The sequence below is a fragment of the Nicotiana tabacum genome, chromosome 15, assembly GCF_000715075.1.
Source record: "Nicotiana tabacum cultivar K326 chromosome 15, ASM71507v2, whole genome shotgun sequence".
Classification (NCBI taxonomy): domain Eukaryota; kingdom Viridiplantae; phylum Streptophyta; class Magnoliopsida; order Solanales; family Solanaceae; genus Nicotiana; species Nicotiana tabacum.
In genome coordinates this window covers 100,324,441-100,346,429 of record NC_134094.1, presented here as the reverse complement: position 1 = coordinate 100,346,429, position 21,989 = coordinate 100,324,441, and the positions used below count along the sequence as shown (strand labels likewise).

The 21,989-nt window shown below is 40.3% G+C and overlaps 1 protein-coding gene across 1 annotated transcript; it reads left to right on the top strand.

Annotated features, from left to right (window-relative positions):
- Nucleotides 1-19,918: 19,918 nt before the first annotated feature.
- On the top strand, nucleotides 19,919-20,926 carry LOC107789709 (zinc finger protein ZAT10). Its single transcript, XM_016611564.2, has one exon. The coding sequence runs from the start codon at nucleotides 20,083-20,085 to the stop codon at nucleotides 20,773-20,775; it is 693 nt and encodes a 230-aa protein (XP_016467050.1). The 5' UTR covers nucleotides 19,919-20,082; the 3' UTR covers nucleotides 20,776-20,926.
- The last annotated feature ends 1,063 nt before the right edge of the window (nucleotides 20,927-21,989 follow it).

Genomic DNA, 21,989 nt, shown 5'->3' with positions numbered 1-21,989 from the left:
GTTTGGTGCCTCCGGGATATGGAGCACAATTTGATTTGTATCAATAAGCTCTTGGATTGCCCTCTTCAAATGCCAACACTTCTCCGTGTCGTGCCCTGGGGCATCAGAACAATATGCGCATATGAGGGAATAATCAAGGTTCCTTGGAGGTGGATTTGGTGTCTTTGGCTCAATCGGCCTTAAAACATCCAACTGCCTCAACCTTTGAAACAAACTGGTATATGACTCTCCAAGAAGGGTGAAGGTTTCTTTCCGCTGCTGCCTCTCTTTTCTATAATCTGGCCTTGATCGAAAGCTTGGACCAGTAGGGTTTCGATATGGTTATATGGGTGGATAGGGATTTTGTGGAGTTGGAGCACGCCATTGCGGGTAAAGAGGGGGTTGCGCATATGACTGTGCATGGTGAAAATGGTATTGAGGTGGTCTGACTGAATATTGAGGGTCTTGTGGTAGGAAATAATATTGGGATGGATTATATGGAGCTTGGGTGTAGGCTTGAGGTTAGGGTCGAGGTTGGGTGTACTGGTGAGGCGAACCCCTTGGGCCACGCCCTGATCCAGAGACAAACATAGCGATATCATCTTTCTTCTTTTTGCCTAACAGGCTTCCGGTGCCACTTTGAATTGCTTGTGTGGTTGCTTTTATGGCGGAGTAGCTCATGATCTTGCTTGACTTGAGTCCCTCTTCCACCATTCCTCCCATCTTTACCACATCGTTAAAGGACTTACCTATGGCTGAGATCAAATGGCCAAAGTAAGTAGGTTCTAAGGCTTGAAGAAAGTACTCGACCATCTCATCTTCTTCCATTGGAGGATTGACCCGTGCAGCTTGTTCTGTCCATCTGAAACCATATTCCCAAAAGCTCTCACTGGGCTTCTTCTCTACCTTGGTCAAAGATAGGCGATCCAGGATAATGTCTATATTGTACTGAAAGTGCCGAGCAAAGTCCTGAGCCAAGTCGTCCCATGTGTACCACCTGCTAGCTTCTTGGCGGGTGTACCATTCTAAAGCTGCCCCACTCAAACTCTGACTGAAATATGCCATTAATAATTCATCTTTCCCACCGGCGCCTCTCATCTTGCTGCAAAAGCCTCTCAAATGGGCCACGGGATCTCCATGTCCATCGTACAGGTCAAACTTGGGCATCTTGAACCCAGCGGGCAGTTGGACATCAGGGAATAAACATAAATCCTTGTAAGCCACACTTACTTGGCATCCTATCCCTTGCATGTTCTTCAAAGATTGCTCTAGACTCTTCACTTTCCTGAATATCTCATCCTGCTCCACGTTCCGGGATGGTTTCTCAGTTTCAACAGGAGGTTCAAAGTGAGGGTGTAGGAATTAGGATCCGTGACTTTGAAAGTTGGTTCCGGAGCATAATATTGGGTATCTGGAGCTTGGAACGCGGGTTCACTAGAAGATCGGTGGAGGGTAGCTCGCGGAGGGGCTACGAAAACAGGAGCAGATGTCGGAGCCGGGTATGCGATTGTTTTGGCTGGTGGAGCATGGAAAGTTTGGGACGAGGTGCCAGGGTAGTGGTGGAAAGGGGTAAAACCCGGTGCATGCTGAGGGGAAAGATCAACGGTAGTGGGATTCTGGGCATGTGCCAGTGGTGGGATGAAAGCGGGATTTTCTGTGTAGTTAGCGGAAAATGAAGGTGGAGGATGCCCCCTGATCCAGGCTTGATACATTTCAGCCATTTGATGCTTCAACCTGTGGACCTCCTCTTTCAATTCAGACTCTGATTCTACAATCTCCCTCGGCGGGTCAACAATACCCGTGTCCGACTCTTTGCTAGTCATGATTGTCTTGCGCTTTGATTTGGTATTATAGGGGTGACTTGCCAGGATGCCAACAAACTAACCACCTGAACAGAACCTGTCTTATTATGCACACACAATAACTTGGTCAGTTTTGAAGCATTTAACAGATAGGGAATCGCATATTGGGGATGCAATGCACCTGAGCAGTTAAATATTTCTAAATGCTTTGCGACGGCTTATGTGCTTCATCCCGGCTCTTTTCCCAAATTTCGAATCCTGATTTTTTCCTCTCTCCTTTTGTTGTGTTTCGCTCTTTTAATTCTCATTCTTTTTTTTTCTTTTGTTTGGCCCCTCTTTTCTTTCTTCCCTCCTTTTATTTTCCTCTTTTTTTTTTCTTTTCTCTAATTTCTTTTAAGACTATGATCAAATCCTATGGTGATTGCCTACATATCATGACACCGCATGAATCAGATCATTACGTAGTTCAGGGAAATAAATGCAAAATGAATTTTTTTTCAATATTTCATTAATAAAAGACATCTTTTTGGATTTTCTATTACAAGGACTTAAAAGTAGTGATGACTACAAAAGAAAAATCTACAGACTTGAAATAAAGCAATAAGCAGCCTTGACAAGGACGAACAAAACTCGAGAAAATTAAAATACAGACTCAAAAACTAACTAAAAAAATCAAAAATACATAAGAGCCTCCACTGGTACTCCGGGGGCTTGCGGGACATCAGCCGGTCTCCGCACGGGCCTACGGGCAATATCTTCTTGAAGGTGGTCTAGGTCAACCATCACCTGTCGAACGAATGTCATTACAGAAGCAAAAAACATAGACTTGGTCATGTCTTCACATTCATGGCATTTCATTACAACATAATCAACTATCTCTTTAATCCTCATTCTGATGACACCCTTTTCTTGAAGCAAACGTCCAATCTGCTGGGCCCGAGCCTCTAACACTTGTGTATCTGTGTTGTTTGGTCTTGTAACTGTTGCAGGCTTTCTTGTAGTTGGTAAATCAATGCACAGCAATGCTCTCTTTCTGTCTTGAAATCCTTTATTTGCTTGACCATTTTATTTTCCAGGGCAACCAGCTTTTTCTGTAAAATTGCTACTTCTTTGTCATATTTCGGCTTCAACTGGTGGGCTAATCTAGCATGTTCTTCTGCACTTTTGGCCAACTTTGCTTGAGCATTTAACAAGTCCTTTTCGGCCTCTGTCAAGTCAAAACCATAATCATGCACTTTCCGCCTTAGGTTGGTTATAATTTTCTCATCTCTCTCACTTCTTATCGGTGTCTCGGCGGCTATTTTCATTCTCTGGATTTGGGCTCGAAGGGCTTCATTTTCCCTAGCCAACCTCTTCTTTTCCCCTTCATCTTCAGCTGCCTGCAAACTACTATCAAATTTGATTTTTTCAATTTGTTCTTCTAGTTTGTTTATAGTAGTCCGGTATTCCTTTTCTTTAGCTAACCAAACCCATTGCTCTCGTGCTCCATTGGTGAATTGTTGGACATAGGGCCTTTTGACGGGCTGTTCTGGCTCTTGATCGACCCGGCTTCTTTTACCATACCATATGGCGTAGTTGGATCCTACTTCACCCATGGACAAATCTCGTACTTGAGTCTGTGGTTCCAAGAACCTACATTGGTGCCAAATCTGACGAACCCTTTCTTCTGGAAATGTGGCTTTTGGGCATAGTTCAATAACCCTGTGGACTCAAATCTTCGTCATAGGGGACTGTTTGGTATCTGCCCAATTGGCGTAGGACCCGATGCAGGGCATATGGCTGAATACTCCGAAGACCCATTAATAAAAGAAAGCACACTCCGGCGGACATGTAAATAACTTCATCGACTGGGAGCCAACCGAAAGTCCACTCAATTCGATTTGCGTTTAAAGAACCCAAATACGCGAACCATGCCTCAGTACCTTCTGGCAACTCATGACCGTTTACTCGGTTTTCATATTCTTCGATGCAATTGAGTCCGGTCAGACCGTAGTTCATGTAACCTGGGCGATGACAAAGATGTTCTACTAACCACATTTGTAAAAGCAAGTTGCAACCCTCAAAAAACTTTGTCCCGGCTCGACAAGCGGTTAAAGCTCGGTACATTTCTGCGAGAATCATCGGTATGATAGTGCCATTGGCCTTTTTGACCATAAAGTCGGCCACTCCTGCGAGCCCCAATTCTATATGTCTGTCACTCCTTGGGCATATCAGAGTGCCTAAAAATGCCACCACAAAGGCCAAACCCCTGCGTGCTTCCCATTTGTCTTTATTTCCCTGATGATTCAAACCAGTGTCCGGAGCCTCAAATCCGTGGGGGTCCCCATACCGGCTGTATAAGAAACGGAATGTGCAGAATCCTCCGGCTAAATTTTCATCTTTACCCTGCCGGCTAATACTGAGGAGGTCCAAAAACTTATGAGGGGTTACAGTTCTTGGCGCTACTGGATATTGATACCTTAACTTCCCTTCGAAACTAGCATAACCTGCTATCTCCTCTAGTGTAGGGGTCAACTCGAAATCAGAGAAGTGAAAAACATTGTGTGTCAGGTCCCAAAACGGTATCAAAGCTTCGATTATATCAACCTTTGGTTTAATTTCTAGAAGACCAGTGACCCCACTTAAAGCCTTTGTCACAGAACGCTTGCTGACCTCCCCCAGGTCATTCCACCACATATGGAGTCCTAGTGGAATCTCGTCTACGACTCGAAAAGGTATATTTTCAACAGTGCTCATCCTGTACATTTTTATTTAAGGCGACTGGTTAAAAACAAGTAATTTTTGATTTTTTTTTATTTTTGACCCCAAAAGAAAGATTATTTATGCAAAATAAAACTCAAACAACTCAAGGTCACCTTTGCAAATATGGCCCTTCAGCCCTTCAGAAATGAAGATTTTAAAGTTGTGCTTGCTAAGTTGCCAAAATTAGGAAAAGAGCCATAGGTGGCTATTCTGGTAAAACAAACTTCCTGTGTCCGGTCGGGACGTTTCTGTCTATTTGGACAGAAAGTGACATCCCCTAAATTTATTTATGACAAAATGACGCATTTTCATATTTTTTGGTTATTTTTGCAAAAACGGGGCCGGACCCGATGAGGGTTGCCTACGTATCTCACATCCGGTGAGAATCAAACTTGCGTAGTTCGGTCCATCTTGATGCACAAAAAGATATGATTTGTTTTGAAATGATTTTTTTCTTTTTTCTTTTTTGAAACTTTGGCAGAGTAACGGGATTTTTGAATATCGGGATTATCAAAACCGTACATTTTTCTATCCTACCTCACTCTTGGTTTTTCTTTTTCTTTTTTTCTTAATTTTCTTTCCTTACTCTAGAAGCCGGTCAACATACAAGCCAAGCAAATTAATGCACAAGTAGCACGTAAAGAATGCATCAGGATGGTCTTTTGATTTTCGGGTGCACCTATCCTAGACGGACCCAACCCCTGTGTTGAGTCCCTTAAGTCAAATGCACGTGATGCAAGCAAACGTACCTACTAGGGATCCGGCATGAGGCTGTGTTATTCTAAGTTTTAAATCCTAGGTGTATTGTTCTAGACCTGGCTTACCCGAGCGGACAACTCGAGCCGAGGGGGGGCAGCGTACCGGGAATACAGAAGCTTCACCGGCTTTGCAACTTGTCTGAACCTCATTCTAAAATTAGGATATGACTCTAACAGAAAAGAAGCCACGCGAAGCGCACGCTCCCCAGAAGATTTAGAAGACTCAGAGAGAAGGAGGATTTCGTAGCAGTTTATATACAGTTCAAACAATATCAAAGCGGTAAAAAGCGGCATTTAGCACATTAAGCTCAAACACATAAAAATCAGATAATAAACAAAAATCAAGTATAACAGTTATTCTAAGCTCGAATTCTGAACCCTGAACCAGAGATTCTTGGTTCGATTCCCCAGCAGAGTCTCCAGAGCTGTCACACCTCTTTTTTCCCGAAAGGATAGGGGATAGGGGAGTGTTTCCAATTAAAGTGACAATATTCGAAATGGGATTATTTATTTGATCAGAGTCGCCACTTGGAATAAGTTATGATGTCCTAAGTCACCGGTTTATTTTAAATCCCAAATCGAGGAAATTTGACTCTATTTATGGTCTGCGAACACAGAAGACCGAGTAAGGAATTCTGTTAACCCGGGAGAAGGTGTGAGGCACTCCCGAGTTCCGTGATTTTAGCACGGTCGCTTAACTAGTAATAATTGGCATAATTATCTGATTTATACATATTTGAAACCTATTGTGTATTTTAATCTTTTAACCGCTTTTAATATTTATGAAATTTTGTTTGAACAAGTCGCGATGTCGCGCGCTCGTTTGTTTTTGTACACATTATGAATCGCGCCACGTGAAACGTACCCGCGATTTACAACATGTAAATTTTTATTATTAGTTGAAGTTCTGGTCGAGTCACGTGAAACGCACACTCGAATTGGGATTTATGTATCGTGGCCATGCCACGGGAACCTTACCTATAGCCACGATGATTTATTAATCGCGCCTAAAGTAAGTTACGATGTTCAAAATTGCTCTTCCTACTTTGAGATTATTGAAGACGGCACAGTACGACAAAAGAAGTGTTGGAGTTAATGTTTGATCTATTCGTATGATTAAAGAATTCTTAGTACGTTCAAATTAATTCAAATGCTTGTGATGATTCGGGTTCTTCGATTCACAGCTGGAAATTCCATTGGAGCCCACACATTTGGGATTACACAGTAGATGACAAAATAAAATATGCCACTAAATAAACTAACTACATATTTCAACAAATTAATACTAAGGAGATTAGCTTTTTCATGCCATTATCCAACATTAAGGTGAGAACAGGTCTATGATAGACCTTGAAATTGATAGACCATATTTACTTAACATACTCAAAATGAACCTTTAACAGGTCACTCGTGAGCACAAAAATGGTCTCACAATAAATAAATAAAAACTGTGCAATCAACCACTCTATATGCATGACCCAAAGGAACAAACAGAAAAAAATGATCCTCACTAAGCTGAATTTCACATTGAAACAAACTTATAGCACATTTAATCATAATAAACCATTAATTTCAACAAGGATGCATAGACATAACTTATTTCAATAACACTCAATCTACAATAAGCACGGTCCATGGATTTACACACAATTATAAGATCAAAGTTTAAGGAATACCTTGAAACAAATGAGTAAGGAAGAAAAGAAAACAGTGGAGAAGTGAAGAAGTGGCAGTAATTTTAGCAGAACAGCAGATCCCAATCAAACAGATAGCCGTTCTATAGCTCAAATCCCTTTGAAATCCCAAAAAATATCAACCAAGTGTGCTAAACATCGATCAAAACAAGGTAAGGTCTGAACAGAAGATGAAGTTCAGCAAATAGCAGTCCTAAATCTGAGGGAGAAAAATTCGAAACCCAGGCGAATCAATTCGAAATCAGCAGCAAACAAACACAACTTCGATTCTAAATTGTTCGAATCCAAAATACTAAGCAATCTACCAAAACGCTATTGTTATTCCTTTGTTTTTCAAGCTTTGTGATTTTAAGATCTTCATTCGAATTATCCAGCTTTGTTTCAGCCGTTTGTGTTCAAATCATGAGTAGGTGATCCTTCATCTTCGTGGGAGTGTGATGGTGAGTTTGTTTTCCGATAGGAATCGAGGGAGGGGGGTCGTGAGAGAGAAGATGAGAGATGGGGCGGGTAGGGTTTTTAGGAAAGGGGGGTCCGATTGTGTTGTTCTTCTCGTTCTCCTCCAAAAAAATGAGAAACAAATTGTGTAATTAAGGGGAAATTTAGAGCAAGCTTGTGGAGAAACTGAGCCACCGAATTTGCTTGGCCCAATTCTAAAAGATGTGCACCAACAACCCTTTCTTTCCTTCTCATCTTTCTTTATTAGACGTTTTGCAAAATTAGCCACTATGGACTCAAATTTTAATTAAAACTAATTTATGTGGCTAAACTATTTATATATTTCACTCATTAATTGACTAATGACCTAATTAATTAACTAGCCTAAAAATGCATGTAGAGTTACTGATGTATTTTTTGGTATTTTAGTGTTTTACAAATGCAATTGATTATGCATTTAAAATCTAAAAAATGTAAAAATTAAAAATATTTTTTTATTTTCTTTAGGATTTAAAATGCAACTTAAAAATGCATCAAATGTGAATACAAAAAGCAAACTCAGTAAAAAAATATAGAAAAATAATTTAAAGCTATTTTTTGAATTTTTTAGGAGTAATTTTATATTAGGGCAAAAATTAGATGCTCACAGAAATCTGAAATTAACTCAAAAATGGCCCGTGGGCCCACATCTCGAAATCCGGCAAAAGTTACGAAATATGAACGCCCATTCAACCACGAGTCTAACCATACCAAAATGACTAAATTCCAATAACAGTTCGACTCTCAAATCCTCAAATCTATCCAAGAGGGTTTTTAAATTTTTCCAACTTAAATCATCAATTAAATGTTAAAAACAGTGATAGATTCGGGTAAACTAACAAAGATTGAGATAAGAACACTTACCCCAATGTTTTCTCTTAAAATCTTTCAAAAATCGCCTCAATCCGAGCTCCAATTCGTTAAAAATGAAAGTCCCATTTTTAGAACTTAAACACTCTGCCCAAGCTTTTACTCATCGCGATCGCGAACATCCATACGCGATCGCGAAGAAAAAATTACCACTGCCCAAATTAACTCTATGCGATTGCGTATATCCTCACGCGGTCGTGGAGCACAGAATTCCCAGCTCTACGCGATCACAGTCCTCTTCACGCATTCGTGAGTCACAAGGTCTCAAAGCTACGCGATCGCACCCCGCTTCACGCGATCGCGAAGCACAAAACTTAGCAGCCCTCAATTAACCTTACGCGATCGCAAACAATGCCACGCGATCGCGATGCACGACTTGCCAAACCTATGCGATCACGGTTGACCTCACGCAATCTCGAAGAACAAAATTAACACTTCCGCAACTAAGCCTACGCGATCGCGTTCCAATCTTCGCGATCGCGAAGAAGGCTTAAAATACCATAAATCAGCAACTACCAGCAGTGCCAAAATGAAGAAAAATACTTCGAATACCATCTGAAATACGCCCGAGCCCCTCGGGACCTCAACGAAATATGCCAACAAGTCCTAAAATACCATACGGACTTAGTCGAGTCTTCAAATCACATCCAACAACACTAAAAACGCGAATCACTCATAGATTTAAGCCTAATGAACTTTGAAACTTTCAATTTCTATAAATAACACCGGAACCTATCAAATCAAGTCTGATTCACCTCAAATTTTGTACGCAAGTCATAAATGACATAACGAGGCTATGAAAATTTTCAGAAATGGATTCCGACCCCGATATCAAAAAGTCAACTTCCCGGTCAAACTTCCAAACTTAAATTCCTATTTTAACTATTTCAAGCCTAATTTCACTACGGGCTTTCAATTAAAATTCTGATCACGCTCCTAAGTCCAAAATCACCATACGGAGCTGTTGAAATCATCAAAATTTTATTCTGGGGTCGTTTGCACATATTTCGACATCCGGTCACTATTTGAACTTAAACTTTTTATTTTTTATCAAAATTCCATATTTCGGGCTAGGGACCTCAGAATTTGATTTCGGGCATACGCCAAAGTCCCAATTCATGATACGAACCTACCGGAACTGTCAAAACACTGATTCGAGTCCATTTGCTCAAAATATTGACCAAAGTCAACTCAGTTGAGTTTTAAAGCTCTAATTCATATTTTTTCCATTTTTCATATAAAAACTTTTCGGAAAATTTTACGGACTACGCACGCAAGTAGAGGAATGATAAATAGTGCTTTTTGAGGTTTTAGAACACATAATTAATTATTAAATATAAAGATGACATTTTGGGTCATCACATTCTTCATCTCTAAAATAAACGTTCGTCCTCGAACGGAGTTAGAAAAAGTACCTGAGTTGGTGAATAAGTGTGGATAACGGCTGCGTATATCATGCTCGGTCTCCCAAGTCGCCTCCACAACCGAATGACCCCTCCACTGAACCTTCACTAAAGCAATGTTCTTTGACCTCAGCTTTCGAACCTGCCTGTCTAAAATAGCCACTGGTTCCTCAACATAAGATAGATCCTTGTCCAACTAAACCGAACTGAAGTCTAACACATAAGACAGATCGCTGTGATATTTTTGAAGCTTAGAAATATGGAATACCGGATGAACTGCAGAGAGACTAGGTGGTAGCGCAAGTCTGTAAGCCACATCTCCAACTCTTTAAAGAATCTCAAAAGGCCCAATATACCTAGGACTCAACTTGCCCCTCTTCCTGAACCTCATCACACCCTTCATAGGCGAAACCCGGAGCAATACTCGCTCACCAACCATGAATGCAACATCGCGAACCTTCCGATCCACATAACTCTTCTGTCTAGATTGGGATGTACGAAGTCGATCCTGAATCAACTTAACCTTTTTCAAGGCATCCTGAACCAAGTCTGTACCCAATAGTCTAGCCTCGCCCGGTTCGAATCAACCCACTGGAGACCGGCACCTCCTACCATACAAGGCCTCATACGGAGCCATCTGAATGCTTGACTAGTAACTGTTGTTGTAAGCAAACTCCGCAAGTGGTAAGAACTGATCCCAAGCACCCCCAAAATCTAACACACACACACGAAGCATATCCTCCAGTATCTGAATAGTGCGTTCGGACTGCACGTCCGTCTCAGGGTGAAATCTTGTACTCAACTCTACCCGAGTACCCAACTCACGCTATACTGCCCTCCAAAACCGTGAGGTAAACTATGTACCCCGGTCAGAGATGATAGATACTGGTACACCGTGAAGTCTTACAATCTCGCGAATATATACCTGAGCCAGCTACTCTGAAGAGTAAGTAGTAATCACAGGAATGAAATGAGCTGATTTGGTCAGCCTATCCACAATCACCCAAACTGCATCAAACTTCTGCTGAGTCCGTGGGAGCCCAACAACGAAATCCATAGTGATTCGCTCCCATTTCCATTCTGGAATCTCTAACTTCTAAAGTAATCCACTCGGTCATTGATGCTCATATTTCACCTATTGATAATTTAGACACTGAGATACATACCCCACTATGTCTTTCTTCATCTGCCTCCACCAATAGTGTTGTCTTGAGTCCTGATACATCTTTGCAGCACCCGGATGAATGGAGTACCGCGAACTATGAGCCTCCTGGGGAATCAACTCACGCAAGCTATCTACATTGGGTACACATATCCTGCCTTGCATCCGTAGTACACTGTCATCTCCAATAGTGACTTCCTTGGCATCACCGTGCTGAACTATATCCTTAAGGACAAGCAAAAGAGGGTCATCATACTGACGCTCCCTGATACGATCATAAAGAGAAGACTGAGAAACCACACATGCCAAAACTCGGCTCGGCTCGGAAATATCCAACCTGACAAGCTGGTTGGCTAAGGCCTGAACATCCAAGGCTAAAGGCCTCTCTGCTACCGGTAAATATGCTAAGTTACCCAAACTCTCCGCCTTACGACTCAAGGTATCGGCCACCACATTGGCCTTCCTATGATGATAGAAAATTATGATATCATAATCCTTAAGCAACTCCAGCCATCTTCGCTGCCGCAAATTAAGATCCTTTTATTTAAACAGATGTTGTAGACTCCGGTGATCGGTGTAGATCTCACAATGGACACCGTACAAATAATGCCGCCAAATCTTTTAAGGCATGAATAATAGCTGCTAACTCTAGGTCATGTACAGGATAATTCTTCTCATGCACCTTTAACTGTCTGGACGCGTAGGCAATCACCCTACCATCTTGCATCAACACTGCGTCGAGACCAGTACGTGACGCGTCACAATACATAGTATAAGATCTTGTACCTGTAGGTAATACTAATATTGGGGTGGTAGTCAAAGCTTTCTTGAGCTTTTGGAAGCTCTCCTCACATTCCTCGGTCCACCTGAACGGAGCACCCTTCTAGGTCAATTTGGTCATAGATGCAGCAATAGAAGAGAAACCCTTTACAAATCTGCGATAATACCCAGTCAAACCAAGGAAACTCCGGATTTCCGTAACTGAGGACGGTCTGGACCAATTCTGTACTGCTTCAATCTTCTTTGGATCTACCTTGATCCCCTCGCATGAAACTATATGACCCAAAAATCCCACTGAATCAAGCCAGAATTCACACTTTGAAAATTTTGCATATAACTTCCTTTCTCTCAAAATCTGAAGCACAGTCCTCAGGTGTTGTTCATGATCTTCCCGACTCCGGGAATACACAAGAATGTCGTCAATAAACACAATGACGAAAGAATCAAGATAGGGATGAAATACATTATTCATTAAGTGCATAAATGTTGTTGGGCATTGGTCAGCCCAAAAGACATCACAAGGAACTCGTAATGACCGTACCGAGTCCTGAAAGCAGTCTTCGGGATATCTGGCTCCCGAATCTTCAATTGATGATAGCCTGAACGTAATTCGATCTTAGAGAATACTCTGTCACCCTGAAGCTGATCAAATAGGTCATCAATACGTGGCAATGGATACCTGTTCTTCACGGTAACCTTGTTCAGCTAGCGGTAATCAATACACATCCACATAAAACCATCCTTCTTCTTTACAAATAAGACAAGAGCACCCCAAGGCGATACACTGGGCCGAATGAAACCCTTATCAAGTAACTCCTGTAACTGTTCTTTTAATTCTTTCAACTCTATTGGGGCCATACGGTATGGTGGAATAGAAATGGATTGAGTACCCGGTAATAGATCAATACCAAAATCAATATCCTTGTCGGGTGGCATACCCGGAAGATCTGCTGGAAATACATCAGGAAAATCCCTTACTACAGGAACTGACTCTACAGTAGGAGTATCAATACTAACATCTCTCACATAGGCCAGATACGCATCACACCCCTTCTCAACCATTCGTTGAGCTTTAAGAAATGAAACAACCCTGCTAGGAACATGATCCGAGGTACCTCTCCACTCTAGCCGTGGTAGACCTGGTATATCCAACGTCACCATATTGGCGTAATAATCAAGAATAGCGTGATAGGGCGACAGCTAGTCCATGCCCAAAATAATATCGAAATCCACCATACTGAGCAATAATAAATCAGCTCTGGTCTCAAAACCACTGATAATAATTAAACACGACCGATACACACGGTCCACAATAATAGATTCACCCACGGGTGTAGATACATAAACAGAAGAACTCAAGGAATCATGTGATACGCCCAAATACGGGGCAAAATAAGATGACACATAAGAGTAAGTGGAGCCTGGATCAAATAAAACTGATGCATCTCTATGACAGACCAGAATAATACCTGTGATAACAGAATCGGATGCAATGGCATCTGTCCTAGCAGGAAGGGCATAATATCTGGCCTGGCCTCCCCCTCTAGGGCGACCTCTACCTGCCCGAACTCCACATCTAGCTGGCTGTGCAGGTGGAGTGGCAACTGGTGCAGTAATCATGGCCTGAGAAGCCTGAGGACCCTGTGGAATAGGTGGGGCCTGAGAAATCTGTGGAGGTGCATCCTTCCAAAATTTGGGGCAATCTCTCATAATATGACGAGTGTTACCACACTCAAAATAAGCCCTCGAAGGACTTGGCTGCTGGGACTGGCTCGGGCCTGATCGACTAGACTGCCCGCTGAAAGCACCCCGTACAGGAGGTACAGAAGACACTGGTGGTGCATAATATGGAACCTGAGGTTTGGGAATAGTCGGAATACCACTGGAAGCTTGAAATGTTGAATGAATAGGACGGCTCACATAACCTCTACCATGACGGGCTGCAACTGGAGCACGAGAATTATTATATGTGCCAGAATCTCGGGGTCTCTTAGCTTCCCTCTCTTCCCTCTCCCGAGTCCGCATACCTTCCAATCTCCTAGCAATTGACACCACCTGTTGGTATGTGATATCCATCTCTAGCTCTCGGGCCATACTGTATCTGATACTAGGGTGAAGACCCTCAATAAATCTGTGAACCCGCTCTCGAACAGTAGCAACTAAGGCTGGTGCATGCCTAGCTAAATCACTGAATCGGACCGCATACTCTGACATGGTCATAGAACCACGGCGCAACTTCTCAAACTCTGCGCGCCATGCATCCCTAAGACTCTGAGGAACATATTACCTTAAGAACATATCCGAAAATTGAGTCCAAGTAAGTGAAGATGCCTCAGCAGGACTATCCAACTCATATGCCCGCCACCACTAGTAGGCTGCTCCTCTAAACTGGAATGCTGTGAAAGAAACCCCATTGGAATCCACAATACCCATAATACGAAGGATACGGTGACATTCCTCCAGAAAACCATGAGCATCCTCTGAAGCTAAACCGTTGAAAGTGGGAGAGTGGTACTTCTTATACCTCTCGAGCCTGAGCTGCTCCCCCTCTAAAACTGTTGTCCTAATCTCAGGCCGAACTGGGACAACTGGCTGTACTGGTATAACCTCTGGGGCATGGTCAACTTGGATCCGTGGTTCTGGAGTACGGGCGGCGGGAGTCTGTGCTCCTCCCCCGGCCTGAGATGTGGCAGGAGAAAGTGGAATTAACCCTGCCTGAGCTAGAGTGCCAAACATGCTCAAACACTGGGCAAGAGTCTCCTGAAGTGCAGGAGTAGTAACAAGCGTCTCGCGTGCCTGTTCTCCAACTGGAGCTACTGGTGGCTCTGGTGCAGCAGCTCGTGCAGGTACTCTGGCTGCACCACGTGGTCTTCCTCGGCCTCTAACTCAGCCTCTGCCCCGACACTGGCTTCTTGCGGCTCCAACAGGGGGCGCGAGTGTCTGATCATCAGATCAAGTTGTGCGTGTCCTCACCATCTGTGAGAGAATAGAAAGACAATTGTTTAGGACTTTGAAATCAACAAAGGCGCACGATAAGGAATCAAAGAAGTGAATATTTCCTAACGGTTCCATAGCCTCTCGAAGATAAGTACAGACATCTCCGTACCGATTCGCAAGACTCTACTAAACCTGCTTGCGACTCATAATACCTATGAACCTAGTGCTCTGATACCAACTTGTCACGACCCCAAATTTCCTCCGCAGGATATCGTGATGGCACCTAGTCTCTAAGACTAGGTAAGCCTATCAATGAGGAATAATGATAAATATCTTAAATAAATAAACCACAATTCAAATAATTGCAACTCCCAAAATCCGGTAGAAATAAGTCATAAGCTTCTAAAAATTTTATTCTCAATGTCTCTATGTATCAAGGTCTAAAGAAAAATAAGGAAACAACATAAAAATGATAGAAGGGGACTCCGGAGTCTGCGGACGCTGGCAGATATACCTCGAAATCTCCGTGCGCAGGTAACTCACTGACGTCTAGACTGGTAAGATATACCTGGATCTGCACAAAAAGATGTGCAGAAGTGTAGTATGAGTACACAACAGTGGTACCCAGTAAGTGCCAAGCCTAACCTCGATAGAGTAGTGATGAGGTCAGGTCAGGCCCTACTGGAGAATAGATAATGACATGGAAAAATGTTTAAACAACTTAATAAGATAAAATGACTATGAAAATGAATCAAATAGTATTTCACATTTAATGACACCAAATAATTGCAAATAATATCTCGTGGAATCAAAACAGAGTTCCTTTCAACTTTATAAAAATCACAATAATTAATCGAAGGCAACTATGGCCATAAATCAATATCAACAAGGGCACTATTGAGATACCGCCTCATAGTCCCAAATCATAAATAAATTCATAATATCTTATTTCCTTATCTCACCGCGGGAGCCTTCATAATTTATTTTAAAGAAAATATTTTTTCCGAAATAGCATCCCGTGTTTTAGCCATCCTTATCACACCGCATGACTTCTAGTAGTTCCCCCTACTAGCCACGCGTATCAAGCCACCCTTATCTCACCGCATGCGTTTCAATACCCAAACCTTATACCACCGCATGCGTATCAATATCACAATATATCACAATTTGTACCTCAAGTGCTCAAATAATTTAACGTGCCAACATAATTCAACAACAATATTTTATCAAAATAAAGAGCTCACGGCTTATGCCAAAATAAGTCATCAATAATATTTTTCCACAATAAAGAACTCACGGCTCCATCACAATGAGTACAAAAATCTTACACAAATATTCAAGAATAAATAATTCAGCAAAATAATATTTCAAAATCTTTAATGCGTTGCTTCAATACCAAATTTAAAATGTCAAATATTTTATATCAATAATATTTAATTTAAAGAAAATCAATTTCAAATAATGCACAGAATAAAAGAAACCAAGTTTGAACCAAGCAGGTAAAACAATTAGCAGGAAAAGGTCAAGCAAATTTAAAGTATACAAATCAAATCAATGATGGAGAATATAACAAGATTTAATAAATTAATTAATATGCAATAGTGATCTTCACAATTTAAAAACATAATCCTTCACATTTAGTCCGTGTACACACTCGTCACTTCATGTACACGACTTTCATCACATTACAATTAATACCAATCCTAGGGGAAATTTCCCCCACACAAAGTTAGACAAGTCATTTACCTCGACTTGCTCCAATTTAATCAAGTAGTATGTTGTTTTCCTCGATTTTCTAATTCCGGTCGACTCGTATCTAGTCATAATTAATTCGATACAGTCAACAAAAATTATAGAATTAATTCTGTAAGAAAATACTACATTTTTCATTAAAAATCTAAAACTAACTCAAAAATGGCCCATGGGTCCACGTCTCGGAATCCGACGAAAGTTACGAAATATGAACGCCCATTCAACCACGAGTCTAACCATACCAAAATGACTAAATTCCAATAACAGTTCGACCCTCAAATTCTCAAATCTATCCAAGAGAGTTTTTAAATTTTTTCAACTTAAATCATCAATTAAATGTTAAAAATAATGATAGATTCGGGTAATCTAACAAAGATTGAGTTAAGAACACTTACCCCAACGTTTTCTCTGAAAATCTCTCAAAAATCGCCTTAATCCGAGCTCCAATTCGTTAAAAATGGAAGTCCCATTTTCAGAACTTAAACATTCTGCCGAGGCTTTTACTCATCGCGATCGCGAACATCCATACGCGATCGCGAAGCAAAAATTACCACTGCCCAAATTAACTCTACGCGATCGCGTATATCCTCACGCGGTCGCAGAGCACAAAATTTCCAACTCTACGCGATCGCAGTCCTCTTCACACGTTCGCGAGTCACAAGGTCTCAAAGCTACGCGATCGCACCCCGCTTCACGCGATCGCGAAGCACAAAACTTAGCAGCCCTCAATTAACCTTATGTGATCGCAAACAATTCAACGCGATCGCGATGCACAGCTTGCCAAACTTATGCGATTGCGGTTGACCTCACGCGATCGCGAAGAACAAAATTAACACTGCCTCAACTAAGCTTACGCGATCGCGAAGAAGGTTTAAAATACCATAAATCAGCAGCTACCAGCAGTGCCAAAATGAAGAAAAATACTTCGAATACCATCTGAAATACGCCCGAGCCCCTCGGGACCTCAACCAAATATTCCAACAAGTTCTAAAACACCATACGGACTTAGTTGAGTCTTCAAATCACATCCAACAACACTAAAAACACGAATCATTCATAGATTTAAACCTAATGAACTTTGAAACTTTCAATTTCTACAAACAACACCGGAACCTATCAAATCAAGTCCGATTCACCTCAAATTTTGTACGCAAGTCATAAATGACATAACGAGGCTATGAAAAATTTCAGAAATGGATTCCGACCCCGATATCAAAAAGTCAACTCCCCGGTAAAACTTCCAAACTTAAATTCCTATTTTAGTCATTTCAAGCCTAATTTCACTACGGACTTCCAATTAAAATTCCGATCACGCTCCTAAGTCCAAAATACCATACGGAGCTGTTGAAATCATCAAAATTCTATTGCGGGGTCGTTTGCAGATAATGCGACATCCGGTCACTATTTGAACTTAAACTTTTTATTTTTCATCAAAATTCCATATCTCGGGCTAGGGACCTCGGAATTTGATTCCGGGCATATGCTCAAGTCCCAATTCACGATACAGACCTATCAGAACTGTCAAAACACTGATCTGAGTCTGTTTGCTCAAAATGTTGATCAAAGTAAACTCAGTTGAGTTTTAAAGCTCTAATTCACATTTTTTTCCATTTTTCACAAAAAAACTTTTCGAAAAATCTTACGGACTGCGCACGCAAGTAGAGGAATAATAAATAGTGCTTTTCGAGGTCTTAGAACACATAATTAATTATTAAATTTAAAAATGACATTTTGGATCATCACAGAAAATTATCTTTGATTTGCAAATGGAAAGAAAAGAAAAATAAAAAAGAGAAGCTTTTGACATGCCTATAACCAACTACAAACTGTAAATACATGAAGTTATTATATAACGTACCTGTCCGTTTGGAATTTACCCGGCTAGAGGTCCATGCGGCTATTCGTTTGTGAGAGTATCTACGGCAAAAAAAAAAAAAAAAAAGGCACGGTAAAACCTTTTTTTATAACAGTAAGGTGTAGTTCCAAGTATTTTTATTCAGGTAGGATTTGTATGGAATTAGGATGTATTCTTATTCAGGTGGGACTTGTATGGAATTAGGATGCCTGATTGGTATAAGAATTCAACACAAATTTGTTTTACGGTGAGATTTTTGATGTTAGAATTTTAGTTTAGATCGGAAAAGAATTTCAGTGTTGGAAAATTTATAAATACATTCTTAAATTAAATAAATATTTAAAGACATAAAAATTGATTAATATTTTATGAATATTTTAATTGTTTAATATTTATCAAAAAATATTTATAATTTTATAATAATATAGATATAGATATCGATAATAATGCTTCACTTCTTTTCCCTCACGAGCCGTCTATGTACAGTAGGAAATTAGCCCTATAATTGCTAGCCAATCATTTTACTTTTCAGTCTAAAGATAAGAACAATGTTACGCAACGTCATGCCTACAAAAACCCAGAATCATTAATTACATACATGGATTAGTCATTAGCTCGTCGGAAAAGGGTCAAAAGAATATCCCTCTCCGCGAAAATATCATTTATACCCTTCGTTATACTATTAGTCCATCATTATTCCGACATTATAAAAGTTATGCGAAAATACTCTTTTTCCGTTGGTACCCTCCACCATGACAATATATCCTAAATAGACTGACATTTTGGTGAAATAGATGTCACGTGGTATGCCACCTTATCCGGCCCCATTCTTTCACCCTTTTCTTTATTTTTCATTCATCACCTCCGATTGGATATTTTTGTACCACTTTTATAACGTTGGGCTAATGGTGCACCAATAATATAACTCAGAGTATAAATGATCCAAAGTTATTTTGACCCTTTACCGTTAGCACAAGGTCCAGTTGGACAAATTCATGCATATTTACCTACATCAACAGAAGTAATGACAGTCAACGTTGGCAAGTTGGTAGTACGGCTGCTGGCTGCTGATAAAGCTAAAAGCGTTTTCTACCTTCCAGAGAGAAGCCATTGGCAAGTTGATGAGAAAGACCAGAGGATCACACTTGAACTGTTCAAGAGTGTCGAATAAGCCGTAAATTTTCAGGAAAAGTACCGTTGTTGTCGTAAACCAAGAACCATTGTCAATTGAATTTATGTTCTACGCACTTGATAAAAAATACTTAACTGAAGTAGTAACTTTACAAGGTAATTAATTATAAATAATTTTTTTATAATTAATATTGGTATTTCGTAATATAATATACTTGATAATCAAATGTTAACCTAGTGTGAAAGAAGTTCAGCATTATAACTCAATCTTTTTCTATTATATTAATTTCTAACAATAACTTGTGGGAGAGATGTTTTGACTTTTGAAGGAGCCCATAGTCTACAACGGAGTAACATATTCCCCATATTGCACTCTCGCTTAGCCGTCCTTGTTGAGAGTTGAGACTTCAGTCACCAACTTGTATGCTAATTACGTAAACAACTTCCACTTGGCCATTAATCAATCTCTTTCTCAAACGTGCTCCACTCTCCTTCCATTTTTCTATTTCATTCAATTACTTAAGTAACCACCTAATTAAGTACCTTCCTACTACTCCTCCCGCAACTTCCCTCCCTTTCTCTTCCTTTACTCCATCTCCCCATATATACTAACCACTTCACTCAATTACAATCTCCAAGTTCTCAAATCTATCTCTTTTCTCTTCTCTCAAATTCTTTACTGACTACTTCTTTGAACAATATCTCTGTTTAGTTCTTTCAAGAAAAACCAACTAAGGATACATATGGCACTTGAAGCTTTGAACTCTCCAAGAGCCCCAACCCCACCATCATTTCAGTATGAAAACACCACTCTCAACTGCCTTGAATCTTGGACAAAGGGTAAGAGATCAAAAAGACCACGTACTATAATGGAGCAACAGCCTACTGAAGAAGAATACTTAGCTTTCTGTCTTCTTATGCTTGCTCGTAGTAACGGTAATTATACTACTTCAACAAAGAATCAGCAACCCCCACAGCAAATATCAACTTTGACATCGGATTCCAAGAATTTGTACAAGTGTTCAGTGTGTGGTAAGTCTTTTGGATCTTATCAAGCTCTAGGTGGACATAAAGCTAGTCACCGTAAACAGCTCATTAACGGAGACGTCAATGAGAACTCCGCCACAACCTCCACTATCACCGCCGGTGCCACATCAGCTACCGGCGGTAGTGGGAGGACTCACGAGTGTTCCGTTTGCCACAAGACTTTCCCAACTGGACAAGCTTTGGGTGGTCACAAAAGGCGTCACTACGAGGGAAAGGTGACGTCATCCGACGGTGTGGGGTCTTCGAGTAGCCAGCGTGGATTTGACTTGAATATTCCGCCCTTGCCGGAATTTTGGCCGGGATTTGGCTCCGGCGAGGATGAGGTGGAAAGTCCTCATCCAGCTAAGAAATCGCGACAATTTCCGTCAACCAAACTTGAATTATTCTGAGAAGTTTAGTTCGTTGATTAGTTAACTACTATATAGTACTATGCTTTTGGGTGGGCCGGATTTATTTTTTTTGGTTTTCCTTTTTTTGGGGGTAAATATCAAATACACTTGGTGAGAGTGATTATTTAATTGATTCAATTTATTTTTTAAACTGGTCTCGCTCTCGCTATGATTTCGTTCTATTAATTAATTGTACACAAAGCGAGTAGTCAGTCTCATTGTTTGTGTTTTAAAAGCGTTTTCTAGACGATTTGTGTTTTAAAAGGCGTTTTCGAGAGGGCGAGACACGCCAAAAACGCCCTGAGGCGATGGTGTGGGGTGAAAGTCTCAAGAGGCATACGCCCAGCAATTCGAGGCGTACGCCTGAACGTTTGAGGCGCGTTTTCTTAGTAACGTATAAGTCTTAGAGACTTTTTCAAATTAAAACAAAATTTGTTGAATAAGTTCTTCATTTAAAACTCAAATTCTCAAAAGTCAGCTTGATAATTATTCAAAAGTTTTAAAAAGGAACTGAAATGTATTAAATTTAAAAGTCAAGACCTATTTTATTGATTGAAGCCATAATTCATGATATTTTTCAATTCTTTATCTTGTCCGCTAGTCTGCTAATATCTCCTAAAAGTAACGAATATTCAATTTCTTTTTTATAAATACAAAGAGAACTACATTCTTCTTCATAATAGTATGTTCAAAGTTCAAATTGCAGGTTAGCCATCATTTTTGTTCCTCCATGTAGAAAACTTTATTCTTTTCAACTCAAGTTACTTGTGCTTATGAGTAGCGTATAATACACACACACACACACACACACACACACACACACACACACACACACACACACACACACACACACACACACACACACACACACATATATATATATATATATATATATATATATATATATATATATATATATATTTCACATATTTATAGTTTTCTTCAATTTTTATGCAATTTTACATGTTTATAAATATTTACTATAATTATATTATTTTATAAAATATTAAAAATTAAATACCTATAGGGCTTACGCCCCGTGCCTCGGGGCTTATGCCTCGCTGAGGCATATGTAAAACGCATCGCGTTACGCCCACGCCTTTTAAAATACTGATCAGTCTATATTGTTAACGCGTTTATTATTTATATACGACTTTTCACGATTCACATTTATAAATCATTATTATTCTAATTTTTCTTTGTAGAAAAAGATA

What these genes read in the sequence shown, in the direction of transcription:
- LOC107789709 (XM_016611564.2), top strand. Translation starts at nt 20,083, where the DNA reads ATGGCACTTGAAGCTTTGAACTCTCCAAGAGCCCCAACCCCACCATCA.